The sequence below is a fragment of the Bos taurus genome, chromosome 9, assembly GCF_002263795.3.
Source record: "Bos taurus isolate L1 Dominette 01449 registration number 42190680 breed Hereford chromosome 9, ARS-UCD2.0, whole genome shotgun sequence".
In the NCBI taxonomy this organism is placed as follows: Eukaryota; Metazoa; Chordata; class Mammalia; order Artiodactyla; family Bovidae; genus Bos; species Bos taurus.
In genome coordinates this window covers 101,144,539-101,162,579 of record NC_037336.1, presented here as the reverse complement: position 1 = coordinate 101,162,579, position 18,041 = coordinate 101,144,539, and the positions used below count along the sequence as shown (strand labels likewise).

Genomic DNA, 18,041 nt, shown 5'->3' with positions numbered 1-18,041 from the left:
GCGACCTAAGCTTCGCTCTCGAGCCAAGGTTTTGGAGAAACCCCGCCCTCGCGACTGCCTGATATTCACGCTTCTTCCGTCCACCACCTCACACCCACCCCCTTATTCTAAGTACTCAGGCTTGAGCAGTCCCAGGCAGCAGAGATCACCTTCTTAATTTGTCCAAAAAGACACGCAAAGCCCCCCAAAGCCCGTGGCCCAGGAAGCAGGGTGAAGGTGACTCAGCAGGGTCCGGGTGCCGCGAGCACATGAGGTCATTTTCAGTGTCTCCTTCCAGAAGGAAACTGTCCCCCTCAGGCCAGCCCCTGGGCATTTCCTTGTTCCTAGACAACAAAGAAACTGAGAAACGCGACGGAGTCGAGGCGCGCGGGGCTGCCCGACTCCCGGCCAGAGTTGGAGAGGGCTGGGACGGCGAGCGCGCAGGGTCGGCCGCCGTCCTTCCCGCGGTGGCCCCCACGGTTCTCCACGGCGGAACGAGGCTGCCCCGCGCCGGGCGGGGAAGGGTTAGCGCGGGGCGCCGAGCCCCCTTGATAAGGCGTGGGGTTGTTCTGAATGGGGCGCCCCACCGACGCGAGGCTCCCTCCAGAAAGCCTGGAGGTGGGGTGCATGCGGAGCAGACCCGGGGGACCGAGGCTGCGGCCACTCTGGGCTCTCTCGAGCCGCGGGCTAGCGAGTCTGAGGCGCGCAGTCCGCGTCCCCACGAGGAGCGCCTTCTTCCTTCTTTACTGGGCTCCCGCTTTAGGAGGAATGTTATTGTCTGAAGAGGCCCCATTGAACTATTTCCTGCCCATTGTCACCTTTCCTGCGCTCTCCTCCCGGTCCTCGCGGAAGGTAATAAACCACCCGGGCCCTGCCACCCCGCCAGGCGCTCCGTCGCGGCCGCGCGAGGAGACGCTCCCGAAGCCCGCTCGCGGGGAAACCGAGGCCCGTCCTCTTCTGCTCCCACCTTCCGCGAAAGCGAAGACCAAAACCCATAGAAGTCGAACAGACTCCTGGGTTACACCCAGTGCACGCACAGACCTCGCCATCAAAGTCCTGCTTTTATGCAGGGAAGCGAGAAAATATCCAGAAGGCGGAGGGCGGGGGAGGTGCGTTTTATTGATTTCAGTCTATTTCCCTCTCCGGGCGCGAAGTGGACTGTGGGCAGAGACTCGGAGCGTGCGATGTCTCTTTCCAGACCCGTGAGGGCTGCGGAGAACAGGGGGAGCCCGGTGGGCTGGTCCGTGGTCGAGGGTGTTGGTAGGGTCACCTGAAGCGCCGAGGAACGTGTCAGGCCGGGACCGGGCTCGGTGGCAGCTGAGCCTTCGGAAAAGCCCGACTCGGGCCAGGCCCTGGGCACGCACTTAGGCCGGGCTGCGCGCGGTGGTCGCGGGCTCGGGCGCGCGTGAGAGCCGCTGTGGGAATGGCATACCTGTGGGGTCCGGGACGCCCTGGGAGAGAGAGGAGGGGACCGCGCGCGCGAGAGAGAGTGGGGGAGCCTCGCGGGCCGCCGAGCTGCCCCTGGGCAAGGTGCGCGCCGGGGCGAGCTCGCGGGCCGGCCAGTCCGCGCCCACCCCGTCCCCCACCTCCTCCCGGCCTTCGGGGCCCGCCCAGACGCTTTGATGGAGGTGCAAACATTTGGGGGAGGGCGGAGGTGTAGGGGCTGGGCCGGGGCTCGCAGGGTCCGGCTCCGGATTTACAAAAAGCTGGCGCGGGAGCCCATTGATGACCCCCCGCCTCCGCGGCCCGCCCGGCGGGGTCTGATATGGCCGCGCGCGGCCAATGGGCTGCGGCCCCGGCGCTTCAAAGGGCTCGCGGCCCAATCCGCCGCGCCCCCCTGCGCCAGGCTGCAGGCTCTATTTATGCCGAGGGGCGATTTTCCTTCCTAGGAGACCTACTCTCGTCCCTCCTTGCGGGAGTTCAAGTGGAATAACCTCCCCCCCACCCCTCTCCCCCGCCCCCTCCTCTCCAGATCGTCGCCTTCCACGGAGGTCGGCGCTGGGTCTGTGCCGTCGCGGGTCTGGGCACTTCTTGGGTCTTCTTGGAAGAGCGGCCGTCTGCGGCGGCGAAGGTGGCGCTTGCGTAGCCAGTCGGGATTTGGGGGGGCGTCGGGGCGCGGGCCGGCAGGAGGATGACCTCCCCGGGCACCGACAGCCCGGGGAAGAGCCTGCAGTACCGGGTGGACCATCTGCTGAGCGCCGTGGAGAGCGAGCTGCAGGCGGGCAGCGAGAAGGGCGACCCCACGGAGCGCGAGCTGCGCGTGGGCCTGGAGGAGAGCGAGTTGTGGCTGCGCTTCAAGGAGCTCACCAACGAGATGATCGTCACCAAGAACGGCAGGTGGGCGCGCCGGATCCCTGCCCGGCAACACCCTCGCCTAATCTTTCCGCTCATTTCCGCTTGGGCTGGGAATAGACTCGTGTGGCCTCTCCCTCTGCCTCTAGGCCTTCTTCGCAGAATTGTCACTTTCCTGGGGAGGACGGGGTGGCGTCCCTGCGGGCTCAGATAGTAAAGAAGCTGTCTGCTATACGGGAGACCCCAGTTCTGGTTTCTGAGTCGGGAAGACCCCCTGGAGAAGGAAATGGCAACAGGCTCCAGTATCCTTGCCTGGAGAATCCCGTGGACACGGGAGCCTGGTGGGCTACAGTCCATGCGATCGCAAAGAGTCGGACAGGACTGAGAAACCAACACAACCCTAGGGAGAGGGACTCCCCCGGAACTCGGGGGACCTATGCCTCGCCTACTCTTGCCCCCGGACTGACCCGTGTGCTGCAGCCTCTACCAGGTCCTGTCCCACCTGCCTCCAGAGGCCGAGGGATGAGGGATGGTGGGGTGGGCGCATGCGGATCTAGGTGAGTCCTGGCAAGGAGCACCGTGCGTGGCCCCTTTTAAGTTCCCAGGGGGAGCTTTGTGCCCCAAATGACAGACGCCCCTGCCTTCGGCCTCACGATCCCATCCGGGGTCCTCCTTCCTTTTCAGGAGGATGTTCCCGGTGCTGAAGGTGAACGTGTCTGGCCTAGACCCCAACGCCATGTACTCCTTCCTGCTGGACTTCGTGGCGGCTGACAACCACCGCTGGAAGTACGTGAATGGGGAGTGGGTGCCGGGGGGCAAGCCGGAGCCGCAGGCGCCCAGCTGCGTCTACATCCACCCCGACTCGCCCAACTTCGGGGCGCACTGGATGAAGGCCCCCGTCTCCTTCAGCAAAGTCAAGCTCACCAACAAGCTCAATGGAGGGGGCCAGGTAGGTGTGAGGGGTGGGGGGCAGGGGCCAGGTAGGTGTGAGGGGTGGGGGGCGGGGGTCGACTCTAGGAGGGGCCTGCGACTCTGCACCTTCTCGTGGCAGAAAGTGGAAGGGCGCTCTGGCCTGGAGGTGAGGTCTGCCTTCCTCAATTAAGCCCTCAGTGTTGTTTATAGTAAGCTGACGACAGTAACACCCGGGCCTGGAGAGCGAGCTCGGGGAGAGGGCGCGAAGCCTCACCTTTGAACAGGCAGGCAGTTCTCAAGCTAAGAGGGCACTTCTGCGGCCTAGCCTTCAGCTTCCCTGGGGTAGAGAAAATATGCATGTCGAGGGTAAGTGCTCACTTCAGAGCTGAATGTGCCTGGACTGACTGCTCGGAGTCTGAACAGACTTGCAAAGCTGTCCTTTTCTACAGATAGTCTTTCCTTGGGGAGTGTTCCCGAAAGCGGCGCTGGTGCTCAGGCGTTCCAAGCTGTCTACAGCTGCCCTGGAAGCCGTAGAACTTTGTTCCACCAGGTCGAGCATGTCCGGAAGGGCAGGCGTTGCCTCTGATCCTGTGCAGCGCCTCTCATCCCCTTTCCGACCTAGTCGTGGGAGCAGCGCCTGACGGGCCACCTACCACCTTCAACTTGCTCAGTCGCTCCGTCTTGTCCGACTCTTTGTGACCCCAGGGACTGTAGCCTGCCAGGCTCCTCTGTCCATGGGATTTTCCAGGCAAGGATACAGGAGCAGGTTGCCATTTCCTCCTCCAGAGGGTCTTCCCAATCCAGGTATCCCTCGTCTCCTGTGTCTCCTGCATCTCCTGCATTGCAGGTGATTCTTTATGCCCCGAATCACCAGGGAAGCCCCCAGCGTCAGCAGTGAAGACATTTTCCTGTGAGCTGCAGTTTCTGCGTTTACATCAGGACAAATGGAAGTTTTGTTGTCTTTAACGGTGGGACTTTGAGGATCTCAGTTCCTGTGTTTGTGTCTCTCTCAGATCATGTTGAACTCCTTACATAAGTATGAGCCTCGAATCCACATCGTGAGAGTTGGGGGTCCACAGCGTATGATCACCAGCCACTGCTTCCCGGAGACCCAGTTCATCGCGGTGACCGCTTACCAAAATGAGGAGGTGAGGCACGGGCAGTCAGGGGGCTCGTGTGTGTGTGTGTGTGTGTGTGTGTGAGAGAGATTAGTGTCCTTTAGAGTCTAAGGTTTAGACCGATATTTAATGCCTTTTCAAATAATTTCCCATAACGGTAAATACCAAGTGGGACAGAAGGAGGAAAGTTTTAAAATAAGTACTCATTCAGGCACTTGCTCCTTTACTTTTCCCTAGAAGGGTCTAAATCTAGAAGCATCCACTAAATGCTCAAAATGAAAAGATGAATCAAACATTCAGGTTCAGGACTGTAAGATTTCTTGAGAACAAGACTTGAGAGAGAGGGCGGGGGGTGTCTCCTTACTCTGAAAACCTTCCTGAAAGGGTCAGGGGGCACCCCTCCAAGTCTGTGCTGTGTGAAGAGTCAAGTAGACACAGCATGCAGTTTAGAGCCTGTGGATCTGTGTCTACGCCTGACACAGACAAAGGACAGACAGTAGGTGATTAGCTGGTCAGGCTGAGAGTGTTGCCCGCCAGCCAGACTAGAAGTCACTCTCCCTAAGCGGACCTGGGTTATGTTTTGAGCCATGTTTGTTAGACGGGATATTTTTTTAGATACTTTGTTAGACATGCACACAGAATATTTTGTTAGACATGCACACGGAATATTGTCAGCAGTGAAGAAGTGAAATGAAAGTCACTCAGTCGTGTCCGACTCTTTGGGACCCATGGACTACACAGTCCAGGCCCGAATACTGGAGGGGGTGGCCTTTCCCTTCTCCAGGGGATCTTCCCAACCCAGGGATTGAACCCAGGTCTCCCACATAGTGGGCAGATTCTTTACTAGCTGAGCCACAAGGGAAGCCCTTGTCAGCAGTAGGTTAAATTTATTATTGTGAATTCCACTTAGGAAATCAGCATTTAAAAGCTTTACATAAATGTGCTGTTCTTTATGAAATATTATAATTACTTGTCTACTTCAGATTCAAATAGGAAAATATACCTGGAAAGAAGTCTGAATATATTTGAATATTTAAAGGGGGTACTGGTGGTGCCTGATTTCTTGGTGCCTAATTAAATCCTCTGACTAACGAGCAGATACTAGTAGATGCAATTTCTTGTTTTTCAGATCACAGCTCTTAAAATTAAATACAACCCATTTGCAAAAGCTTTCCTCGATGCAAAGGAAAGGTGAGAGAATGCTAACGATACCCCTTGGGGGAAGAAGTGTGCAGAATGATGCGCTACTGCTGCAGATACTGTTTCCTGAATGTTCTCCTTGACCATTCAATACACTTTCTTGACAGAAGCGATCACAAAGATATGCTGGAAGAAGCAGGAGACGGCCAGCAGTCTGGGTACAACCAATGTACGGTTTGTTGCGCTCTGCCCAGGGGCACCTTGTCTCAGGGACGAGCCTGTCTGGGGCAGGGGGCTGGGGATGGAGAAGACAGAGCTTCTGGGTGCCCCTGGGAGCACACCGCTCTTGGCTGTGCAAGGCAGTGGCCCTGCGTGTTGATGCTGTTCCTACTGGTTATCGAACTGCTGGTCATCAGCCTCTGCTCCATCGGGCCTTTTGGAGGGCGCCCCCCGACCAGCTCACGGGATTCCTGACAGAGGAGCCTGGGTTCTTTTGCTTTGAGGCCCCTCCAGAGGCTTCCTAGGTGGCATGATGGTAAAGAATCCGCCTGCCAGTGCAGGAGACAAAGGAGACCCAGCTTCGATCCCTGGGTCGGGAAGATCCCCTGGAGGAGGAAATGGCAACCCACTCCAGTATTCTTGCTTGGGGAATCCCATGGACAGAGAAGCCTGGAGGGCTACAAGTCCATGGAATCAGAGTCCATGGACATGACCGAGGGCTGAGCACACACGAGGCGGCTCCAGCCACGGCTAGGATGGACTGCTGAGACCCTGATCGGTGTTCAGACTCTGCTGTGTTGGGCAGGAGAAGAACTTGGCTCTCATCCACTCTGAGATGGTCTGTCTTTTTGTTAATGGCTGAGAACGGAAGGACCGTCTTTGGGACGGTGCTTCTGATCATGTGTAGCTCTCCTCCAGCTTGCTTCGGGGCTGGGAATGGCCCACTGGGTCATGCTGGAGACAGCAGCTCGCAGGATGGGCAAGTCTGCTTTCAGTCTGGCCTCCTTCAGGAGTTAGTGAGGTAATCAGTGGAGTGATGCAGGTCTGTAGCAGAGTCTATCGGGGAAAAGGCTTTCTTTACCCATCCAGGCCGGGTAAGGACTCAGAGATGAGAAACTGGCAACTGTTGGGAGAGAAAAGTTACTGCTGGCTGCTCACTTCTAAGTTCGGGAGGAACCAGAGCGCCGGCTTCCTCAAAGAACTGTTTTCCCTTTCTTTCTCAGTCTTTCTCCCTCCCTCCCTCCTTCTTTATCCTTCATGGACTACTTTAACAAACAGCTCTCCTAAGTGGCTCACGACTGCCACCTCACAGAGCAGAATATGAACAACTGCTCTGGCCAGCCGTGGGCCGGAGCTTTGTGGACAGGTCTGGACCCTCCTCTCGTTGGAATGCTGTCTGCAGTTAGAGTTTGGGACTTGGAGCCCGAGTAGTTGTCCTCCTCGTGGTTGCTTTTCTGAAATTTTTTTTAAAAAAGAGGAAAATAAAGGGAATGGAGAAGAAACGGGAGCTGTAAAGGAGGGCAGGGCAGTGTTGGAATGATTCTCTGATTGACCTGTAAGGTGGGAAAGGGTGAGCCGAACGCAGAAGAAAAGCGAGAACACGGGTGCCCGTCCAGGCAGGACGAGACTCCTCCGCGTGACGGTGTGGTCTGCAGCGGGGAGGGAAGCGGGGAGAAGCTGGGGGCAGGGCTCTCCCTGTGCGTCCTGAGTCTGAATTTTGTCTGTTTTAACATTTATTCACGCTCAGTAGTTTGGCCTTGAAAACTGACCTGCCTGGAGGGTCAGCACGTCGCGGGGGATATTCTGGGAGGATCCTGGCAGGGGGGATTTTTTGAGGAAGCCGCACGGCTGGCAGAGGTTGGGGTCAGTCTCTCAGGTTCTTGGGTGCCCTGTGCGTCTGGACACCTTGGCCCTTCTCTGGCCGCACGGGTGATGCCCACGACCCCTGAAGCCTGGTCAGGCCCTCGGTGTCCACGGACCCTGAGGAGGAGACCCGTCGCTCCCTGGCCTCTGCCCCGCTGTCCTTTAGCTTCGTTTCCGGCCACGTGGCTCGTGGGATTTTTAGTTTCCCGACCGGGGCCTGAACCGGGGCCCTCCGCAGTGAGAGCTCGGAGTCCTGAGCCCTGGACCGCAGGGAAGCCCCGTCTTGCCTGTTCGATGACGGAAGGGAGGCCGAGCGGGGTCCGCAGCGTGCTTCTCTCACAGCAGGGGGCTGGCTGATCCCCGGAACCAGCACCCTGTGTCCACCCGCCACCCCCCACCCCCAGTTCGGAGGCCCCCTCTCGCTCCCCTCCACACACGGCTGCGAAAGGTACCCGGCCCTGAGGAGCCACCGGCCAGCCCCCTACCCCACCCCGTACGCGCATCGCAACAGTTCTCCAAGTAAGTCCCGAGCGGAAGCGGAAGGCGGCCGGGGTTGGGATGCTGGGAAGACTTCCGGGAAGGGAGAGGCAGTCGGTGAGCGTCCAGGGAGCAGGCTCTTGACTGGCTCGAGAGGGACCTTTTGTGTCCATGTCGCTGCTGGCTCGACCACAGAGACCTCCAGGCCAGGGGCTTCGGGGCTGAATGTGACTGCTACCGCTTGAGCCTCTTTTCTTTGGGACCCTGGGCCCAGGCTTGCATATTTTGAGAACCTTGTAAGGTGATGATGCCGGGCCAGCCAGGCACGAGGATTACTAGCTTGACGAGACGCAAGAGTGTTTCTCCAAGTATGAGGCCAGGGTCAGTGGCTCCAGCATCATCTGAAAACCCCCCCGACCCACAGAGTCAGAAGCTCCGGTGGTCCAGCACTTGGTGGTCTAACATGCGCCTAGGGGATACAGGCTTATCCCTGCCCCTAGGTGCAGGCTTGAGTGGTATGAACACCGGGCCAGACCACGAAGACCCCTGGACCTAATTCCCTCTAATACCACGGATGCCCCAGACTTCATTTTGTCTGGCTCTGAAAGGAGGGAAAAAGCAAATGAACGCCATAAAACAATTAAGCAATTAAAGCTGATTTGAAATGGAAGAAGCTTATTTGGGAAGGAAATAGGAGTCCAGCTAGAGCCTAGATCATATTTTAAATTTTGCCTTGAGTAAATGGTTTTCAAAGCCCTTTTAATTCTTAAGCAATAATCCTTTGCAGAAAAGACAGGTAAAAATTACATTGATTTTTCAGTATAATTAATTCTTAATCATGTGACTGTAGGAGTCCATTTTGTACAGGATAGCTATTGATCTAATGATAAAGAAAAAGCCTGGGTGCTGGAATATATTCCAATATGTACACTGACAATGAGTATTGGCCTCTGATGACCGATTAAGCAGGTGGTGATGTAGCTCCAGCTGTTGGTAGCGTTTCAGTGTGTTTTTTCCCTTTTGGAAGCCCCCATGAGTAATGACACTTTCTTACATCTGTAGCCTATTCCGACAGTTCATCTGCGTGTCTGTCCATGCTCCAGCCCCATGACAACTGGTCCAGCCTTGGAATGTCTGCCCACACCAGCATGCTGCCCATGGGTCCGAACGCTGGTCCTCCTGCAGGCTCCAGGTAACGCATGTCTGGGGAGTGAGGCAAAGTGTGGGAACGTGAGTGCCTGTGATGTCATCCCATCCCATCCATTAGCCTGTATCCTGCTCTTCACTTATGGGTGACAGGTTTTTATTGGTAACTTGACTACTAGCCAGCTATGTCCGGGGCTCCGGGTTACATGACTGCTGTGAGTTCCTGCTTCACCTGTCCTCTGGGAGTTCAGTGGTGCTTTCAGGGTGGATGGAGCTGGAATCTCATGGTAGGGAGCAGGGACCCTCTCCTGGCTCTGCTGTTTACTGGTCCATGCGATGGACAAGCCTCCTGAGCATCGCTTCTTCAGGAAAAGGGCACCAAACAACCCCAGCCTCAGCCCATCTTCCCAGGCTTGTAGGTGTACAGGATTGTGGGGTCAGTAGGTGAATCTTGAAGACAAGTTTCCAGGACCTCTTTTGACAGGCACTATCAAATTAAGGAAATACATTTGTTGGATTTCTGTGGATATAGAATCAGGGTGTTTCTTCACATACAGGTAACTTGAAAAGAATGATGACTATTTTATTATTAAATTGAAAATTGTATAGAGGGAGGTTGGCTTCAAAAAATCAAGCTGGTCGGTCAATGTATTATATTTCTTCATAGGATTTTTATAATAAAAACTAAAATGGCAAAGTGAGAGCCCTTTCCACGTTTTCTGAGGAGGAGATGAGTCACCGGTATTAAATGATTGAACAGGTTGGCTCACAGCAGAGTGAGTCTACGGACAAGGCACCTTGACTTCAAAAGCAGTGCAGGTTCTGTGTGGATGCTAGCTCAGGTGCTCAGTTGCGTCCGACTCTTTGGAACCCCATGGACTGTACAGAATATCAGAATTTGCCTAAGACCTTAATTCTTTATGTTTAGGAAGCAGTTCCTTTAAAGTAGGAATCCAATGTCTACTCTTAAAAATAGAGCAAGCAATACATAACCAGGAAGCCTTTCCAGGGCTCCGAGGTCACCTAGAAGACTGCGGTGAGTCGGATGACCTGCAGGTTACAACGGGGTCCCCCTGAGGACTCGAGTGCATCTCGGAGCCTTGCTGCCTTTCATCTGTAAAATGGGGAGAGTCCCCTGCCTCCCTTCATCACGCCTGTTTGCAAGTCCAAGGGCATCTGAAGTGTAGGACGTGGCCTGGTCAGCCGCATAGCCCGCCACAGCCTAAGCCCTCATCGTTCATTTACGGAAGGATTGATTCTGCTAGAAGAGAGGGACATTTTCAGAAGCAAAACGTCAGCCTGGTGTAGTGTTGGTCGGGCCTGTGTTCTCACACAGGGGAGGGCTAATGTCCGTTTCCAGTTCCTTCCTTCAGGGACGGGGAAGCAGAGCCTTGAAGGTGGGCTCGGAGCAAGGCTCACCTGTCAAAGTGGGTTATCGGGGGTTTACTTCCAGGTCTGAGTCCTGGGGCTCTTCCTTCTCCAGGGGCCACGCTGACATGTGCTGACACGTGGTGCCCACAGGGCGTCACCAGAGGACGCCCTCCACCATCCACATGTGTCTCCCTCCTAGGAATGACTAGCTTTTTTTTTTTTTTAAAGATTTGTTTATTTACTAACTCTTTGGCTGTGGCAGGCCTTCACCGCTACGCGGACTTGGTCTAGTTGTGGCGAGTCGGGGCTTCTCGTTGCGATGCCTGCTTTTGTGGCCGAGCACGGACTCCAGGGTGTGTGGGCTTCAGGAGCTGCGGCTCACGGGCTCTCCAGAGCACAGGCTCAGTAGTTGTGGCTCGTGGGCTGATCGCTCTGGGGCATGTGGGATCTTCCCAGACCAGAGATTAAACCCGTGTCCCCTGCCCTGGCACGTGGATTCTTAACCAGGACCACCAGGGAGGCCCAGGAATTACTAGTGAACACGGATGTGTACGCACATCCTCTGAAACATCGGACTCGGTGCATCTGAGAACTTGGGTTCTCAGCTTGAGCACAAAGCTGGGGTCTTTGGAGCGGAAGCTAACAGTGCATGTCGAGGCGTTTTTAGGCGGCTCCTAATGATTTTGCTTCTTGTGGGCAGATGAGACGTGACCTCTATCCGTGTCCGAGTGTGATTTAATCACACAGAGGAAATGAGCCGTTTATGCCCCGGCCGTCTGGGGTGGGGTTGGCGGGGGTCTCTTGTCCCCTCCTGGAGCGCCTGCCCAGGTCTCTGACCCGTCTGTCTCCCCACTTTTCCGTTTCAGCCAGTACCCCAGCCTGTGGTCCGTGAGCAGCGCCGCCGTTGCCCCGGGCGCCCAGGCGGCGGGCGTGCCCAGCGGGCTGGGAGCCCAGTTCTTTCGAGGCTCCTCCGCCCACTCTGCCCCCCTCGCCCACCCGGTCTCGGCATCCTCCTCGTCGGGGTCCCCACTGTACGAGGGGGCCGCCACGGCCACAGACGTTGCCGACAGCCAGTACGACGCCTCGGCCCAGGCCCGCCTCCTGGCCTCGTGGACGGCCGTGTCGCCCCCGTCCATGTGAGCCGGAGCCTGTGCCTGAAAGGAGGCCGGGACTGCAGTGTTTGAGCGGCAGTCTCGTGGGGCGCGGGAAGGGGGTCAGGCCTGCTAACTGCCCTTCCAAGAAAAGAGGAAGAAGGTTCATGTTCTGTTATGTATCAGGGGTCCCACCGCCAGCGCTGTGCTCCTCCTCCGTGGTGGCGATGCGTCCTGGGTCCTTTCTGTGCTGCAGGTGTGGAAGCAAGGCGGGGGCCTCCCTCGCCAGGACCCTCAGTAACAGTGACCGGCCAGCATCCAGAAGCTGCGTTTCTCTTACATACAGCCCGGAGATGCCTCTGGCGCATCAGGCTTTGTAACTTCTCCGGTCATAATCTGGGGAGATAAAAAGCACGCTTCCAGTTCTCCTCCCTGTTGCTTTCCAGAAGCTTCCAGGTCCCTTTGGGACCCCTGTAGCTGGGGTACTAGCCGCAGCCCAGCTGAGACAGAATTGAGCCACTCTTGGGGGACAGCAGATGGTCGTTGAAACAACAGTGTCCAGCTCTGCCTGCTAGAATGTTTGCTTTTGAGCATAGGTAGCTGATCTCTTGTACTGTTAAACCTACAAATGTTTATGTTTTTCTTTTGACAAACTAGCCAAAGACAATCAGCAGAAAGTATTTTCTGCAAAATAAAGGCAATGTGCAAAATTCGGTTGGTCTAGTTATTATTTAAAACCCTTCTTTCGGAATGAGACTTTGCTTGTGCTTATGACTATCCTGGAGGAGCTTTTCAGTCTGTGATGGACTTTAACATTTTATCCAATCAGTGGCAGGACTAGAAGTGAAATGTTCATATATTTATTTACTCAATAGATAGACTACGTTGCCACAAAAATGCAAATGATGTTAAATGATTTTCAAGAGAGCCAGCACTGAGGGGTGAATGTGGATAGTGACGGGATGTAGACCATAATGATGCCATGAAGATTAAACGGAATGTTTACTCCATTCAAGCAAAGATACATAGAGTGAACTGGCAAAGGGTTAGAGTTTGTAGGTGCCAGGTGTAGCCACCACAGTCATTTGAACAGTAAGGCATCTGTTAACATCTTCCCTGCTAGTAAGGTTTCCCAGGAGTGAGTCAGAGCCACACCTGTGCTAGATTGGGGCAATTTCTCCACCTAGTGGCAGAACCCTTACTTTAATCCTAGCTGTTCAAGCTCGATGCTCTGAACCTCCTGTACCTTTGAGTGTGAACCTAGAACTGAAGTGTAAAGGCCTGCACCTTTGGTGTGTCTGTGCCTGCTTTCCATCGGGCCATGCTTCTTGTAAACTATTTGCCACTTGAAAGTTTTTCTTGGTTTTATTCCTGTGTGTGTGTGTTAGTTGCTCGGTTGTGTCTGAGTCTCTGTGACCCCATGGACAGTAGCCCGCCAGTCTTCTCTGTTCATGGGATTCTCCAGGCACGAATACTGGAGTGGGTTGCCATCCCCTTCTTCAGGGGATCTTTCCCACCCGGGGTTTGAACCCAGGTCTCCTGCATTGCAGGCAGATTCTTTACCAGCTGAGCCACCAGGGAAGCTGGTTTTATTCCTACTAGGTTTTAATGCAACTCCTGTAGAAATACCCGAGATGAGAAGACCTGATATTATATAAAGATATAAAGGGCCTTCCCTGGTAGCTCAGCTGGTAAAGAATTTGCCTGCAGTGGAGGAGACCCGGGGTTAATTCTTGGGTCGGGAAGATCCCCTGGAGAAGGAAATAGCAACCTACTCATGTATTCCTGCCTGGAAAATCTCATGGACAGAGGAGCCTGGCAGGCTATAGTCAATGGCACCACAAGAGTCGGACATGACTTAGTGACTAAACCACTGAAGATATAGAAGTATTGGAAGAATATTTTAAAATAAGCCACTGCCCAAGTAGGACTGGGAAGTAAACTGGCCCCAGACGTGAGGTCTGCAGAAGAGTGAGGCGGGGAAGGAGGTGGCAGGACGGGTCGTGATGGGGTTTCCCAGAACACATCACCTGACTGCCGTCCACAGGCTGGGGCCGTCCCCAGCACCTGCCCCTTCCCAGGCCTTCAGGAGCGTTAGTGAGTGATGACCAAGCTGCCGGTGAAGAGGAGCATGTGTCCAGTGAGATTCATGCTCTGGGTCGCTGGGGAGCACCGCCAGGAACAGAGCCCTGCCCCCGCTGGGGGCTGCGGGGAGATGGGGCCTCCACTCTGGGCTTTGACATGTTGGAGTTTCTGAAGGTGACCCAGAGAGCAAATTCAAGGAGTTAATATTTTAATAAATCCAATAGCATCCTTTTGGCTATGTAGCGGGGCAGTGGCAGCCAAAAAGAGCGAGGAGCCGGCAATTTTGGTACAAAAAACCTGGATAGGACTGTTCATCCTCATCCCTTGCTGTGGGAACCTCAGGAAAGTTAGCTATGCTTCTAGAAGTTGAAGTTCCTTATCTGTCCAGATGCAGAAAGAAAAGACCTGGGTGCTGTCAAAACGAATCTGTGGATCTCCCTGCCTGGTCCAGTGGTTAAGTGCTTTCACTAGAGGGGACGTGGGTTCAATCCCTGGTCCAGGAACTAAGATCCCCAAAGCGAAAGAACATAGAAATAAAGTAAAAATGCATCTGTTTTACCCAGAACACACACTTTTCGGGAGCACCGTCTGTCCCACTGGCCAATTGAAAAATGCTGTGGGCTCTATCAGGAAGAAGACGCCTAACCTAGAAGACATCAGGAAATTTGGTCAACAGTATACCAAGAGAAGGGACTGTGTCACACAGGAGGAAAGAGGCCCCCAGGAAAGGAGATGTAAGAGCCTGTGAAGAGGGCTTGGCTCTTCACAGGAGGGGAGCTGCTTCTGAGCCCGGCTGGGCTGAGACAGCTGAAGACGGTCACAGACAGGCAGAGGACAGCTCGCCCCACTTCCCTCCTGCCCTGCACTGGAACCTGTAATTGCTGTCCACCTCTGATGGACAGAGGACCTCTGTTAGCAAACATTCCTCTTCTTAAAATTTGGCTCTAAAACCAAGAGGGAGAAAGCAGTGCGATCACAAAGATATTAATGTGAATAGTAAAGTGGAGTCGCTCAGTCGTGTCCGACTCTCAGCAACCCCATGGACCGTAGCCCACCCGACTCCTCCGTCCATGGGATTTTCCAGGCAAGAGTACTGGAGTGGGTTGTCATTTCCTCCCTGAGAAAACCGTTAATATCTGTAAAGCAAAACGAAACCTGCAGTGGGACCCTTCCACGTGGGAAGACGAGGTGTCCCGGGGTGAGTGGGTGCAGGGCCGGGACTCGAGGGAGCCCGAGGCACAGGGACTGCAGAGGCGTGTCCGTGGCCGTGTTCACGGCACAGCCTCCTGCCCCGGGAGAGCTGGCGTGGACCCCTGCTCCCTGGCCCTCCCTGGCCCTCACTCCCGTGCTTCCTTGCAGTGGCGTCCGCCTTCCCAGCCCCCCCGTCACTGCTGCCCTTTCTCCGCTTGAAAGAAAGGTTTACTGCTGACTCCCCCAGCTCTTCATTGACTCAGGTGTAAAAACCTCCGGACATCAAACGGAAAGACAATTGTTCACCCTCAGGCCTCATAAAGGCCCCCAGGTTCTCCTCCCCAACAGACCCCGTTGAGAATCCGCATGGTAGAGGTGCTGGCTTCCCGCACCCAAGCGCACGTCACCTACTTCCAGCAGGCCTGGGGGGAGCTCGCCCATCTGACCCGCAGTTTTATAAACTCTAAAAGAGTTTACTGTTATTACTTTTTATTCTGGCTGGCCTTGTAGCATGCCGGAACTTAGCTCGAGACAGGGATCGAAAGCCCGTGCCTGCTGCAGTGGAAGGGAAGGTCGTAACTACCGGACCACCAGGGAAGCCTCCTGACTCCCAGTTTTAAATTCTCCGGAGACGATAACTGTACACTTTGGGGTGCTTAGTATGTGCCCGCCACTGTTCTCAGAGGCTTCCCTCATAGTTCACTTGGTAAAAGATTCTGCCTGCAATGCAGGGCACCCGGGTTTGATTCCTGGGTCAGGAAGATCCTCTGGAGAAGTCATTCAATCGTGTCCAACTCTTTGCGACCCCATGGATTGCAGCCCAGCAGACTCCTCTGCCCATGGGATTCTCCAGCAAGAATACTGCAGTGGGTTGTCATTTCCTCCTCCAAGAGTCGGACACGACTTATCAATGAAACCACCACCACCGCTGTTCTAAGTACATTGCGTGTGTCTCTGACCTCCTACAAAACCTCTCCTCATTTCATAGAAAAGCAGGTGGAGAGCAGAGGCGTGGAACGCCTTGTCCCAGGTCACATAGACGGTGGGCCGAGGGTTGGGAGACGCAGCCAGGGGATCTGCGTGCAGAGCCCCCGCTTGCTACCTGTGTGCTCGGCCGACAGAACAAGGCAGGCGGCTTCCCTGGCAGTCGCGTGGGAGGCTGAGGGAGGCACGGAGCGCCCGCGCTGGTTCCAGGAGGAGCTCTGTTGAATGTTCTGTCACTGTTAGAATATCGAGGCATCTGATAACAGTACGACCGTATCCACCAGAGACACGGCTTAACCCCGCCTCACAGGGACCCGCGGCTGGCTGGATGCTGGGGCGAGGAGGGGGCTTGAGGAAGGGGTGCTTTCTACACTGGTTTGAAACTACTGGCCGTACAAGTGTGGGTCTATCCCTGACTATTCTGTTCCACTGATCTGTCTTCCTATCTTTATTTCAGTCTTGCTTTATAATAATGCTGGAATTTAAGAAATGAAAGCTCTCCAACTTTACTCTTCTTGATCACTTTAAATATATGTTGCTGCTGTTGTTGAGTCATTAAGTCATGTCCGACTCGTTGTGACCGTATGGACCGTAGCCCACTAGATTTTCCTGTCCGTGGGATTTCCCAGGCAGGAATACTGGAGTGGGTTGCCATTTCCTTCCCCAGGGAATCTTCCCAACCCAGGGATCAAAGCCACGTCTCCTGCATTGGTAGCTGGATTCTTTACCACTGAGCCACCTGGGAAGTCTATTATAGGTTTATGCCCCCAAATTGTTATTATTTTTGGTTAAAATGATCAGTGTATGATGTGATATTCACCCTTTCTGGTAATCTGCATCATCTGCAGATTTGGAGTTCCATCTGGGAAATTTCTATCAGTCTTTCTCATAGGATAGGTTTGCTGGAGATGAACTGTTTCAGGTTTTGTCAGTGACCATCTTTATTTCCCTTTCAACTTGGAATACTATCTTTACCAGGAATAGCGTTCTCGTTTGCTGGCCTGTTTATATCCTGTGGGTGTTTTTCGGCCGTTCCCTAGTCGTCTGGCCGCCGTGGTCTCTGGTGAGAGTCAGACGCCGCTCACAGCGTCATCGCGCACCGCGCTGTGTGTTCATCACCGCACGTTACTTCCTGCTGCTTCTAAGCTCTGTCGTTTATCTTTCGTTCTCAGCAGCTTTACTGTGACGTTCCTAAATTTATTTATTCATGTATTTTTTGCAGTAATCCCGCTTGGAGTTGGCTGGGAATTTCGTATCTGCGAGTTAGTGTTTCCACCAGCGTGGGAGTGTTCTCAGCTATCGTGTGTCGACAGGTTTTCTCTGTGGCGTTATATTTCTCCTCTTCCTCTAGGACTCCAATCGTTTGCGTGTTTGATGTTTGACTTTTTGATCTTGTCCCACAAATTTTGTGGGCTCCTGGCTGATTTTTCCTCTACGTTTTTTTTTTCCTTTTTATTCAGTTTGGACTCTTTCATTGATCTGTCTTCAATTCACTGTGTCTTTCCTTTGCAACATCCAGTCTACTATTAAGCCTATCAATGTGTGTACATGCGCAATTGCTCAGTCATGCCTGACTCTTTGCGACCCCATGAACTGTAGCCCATCAGGCTCCTCTGTCCATGGGATTCTCCAGGCAAGAATACTGAAGTGGATTGCCATTTCCTCCTTCAGCGAATCTTCCCAACCCAGCGATAGGCGGGTGGGCTCTTTACCACCGGGCCACCTGGGAAGCCTATCTAAGGATTTATTTATTACTAACAAGTTTTATTTCTAACATTTAGCATTCGAGAAATTGGTCCAAATTTCTAGTGTTCTATCTGCTGAATTTAGTTGTCTCTTTACACAGCTATCTTTTTCTTTTTAAAAAACTTTTTATTTTGTATTAAGTTGTAGCTGATTTGGAGAAGGCAATGGCACCCCACTCCAGTACCCTTGCCTGGAAAATCCCATGGACGGAGGAGCCTGGTGGGCTGCAGTCCATGGGGTCGCTAGGAGTCAGACACGACTGAGTGACTTCCCTTTCACTTTTCACTTTCATGCATTGGAGAAGGAAATGGCAACCCACTCCAGTGTTCTTGCCTGGAGAATCCCAGGGACGGGGGAGCCTGGTGGGCTGCCGTCTATGGGGTCGCACAGAGTCGGACACGACTGAAGCCACTTAGCAGCAGCAGCAGCAGCAGGTTGTAGCTGATTAATAATAGTGTTGTGATAATTTCAGGTAAATGTGAACAGTGAAGGGACTAAGCCATATATGTGTATATCCATTCCCCCCCAAACTCTCCTCCCATCCAGGTGCATATAACATTGAGCAGAGTTCCATGTGTACACAAGCAATCTTTTCCTACAGTACACTTTCACATTTTTAACATAGCCATTTTAAAGTCTCTGACTC

General features: G+C 54.1%; 1 protein-coding gene across 2 annotated transcripts; it reads left to right on the top strand.

Annotated features, from left to right (window-relative positions):
* The first annotated feature begins 1,929 nt into the window (after positions 1-1,929).
* Positions 1,930-12,099, top strand: TBXT (T-box transcription factor T). Of its 2 annotated transcripts, none has more exons than XM_059889714.1 (8): positions 1,930-2,316; positions 2,956-3,220; positions 4,197-4,331; positions 5,431-5,492; positions 5,609-5,670; positions 7,647-7,823; positions 8,844-8,973; positions 11,165-12,099. In XM_059889714.1, exons 1-8 carry the CDS (start codon positions 2,111-2,113, stop codon positions 11,436-11,438), a joined length of 1,311 nt encoding a protein of 436 aa, XP_059745697.1. In that variant the 5' UTR covers positions 1,930-2,110; the 3' UTR covers positions 11,439-12,099. The 2 variants fall into 2 exon arrangements, with proteins under 2 accessions (XP_059745697.1, NP_001179914.1); NM_001192985.1 differs by having other exon boundaries at positions 2,111-2,316; positions 7,650-7,823; positions 11,165-11,438.
* The last annotated feature ends 5,942 nt before the right edge of the window (positions 12,100-18,041 follow it).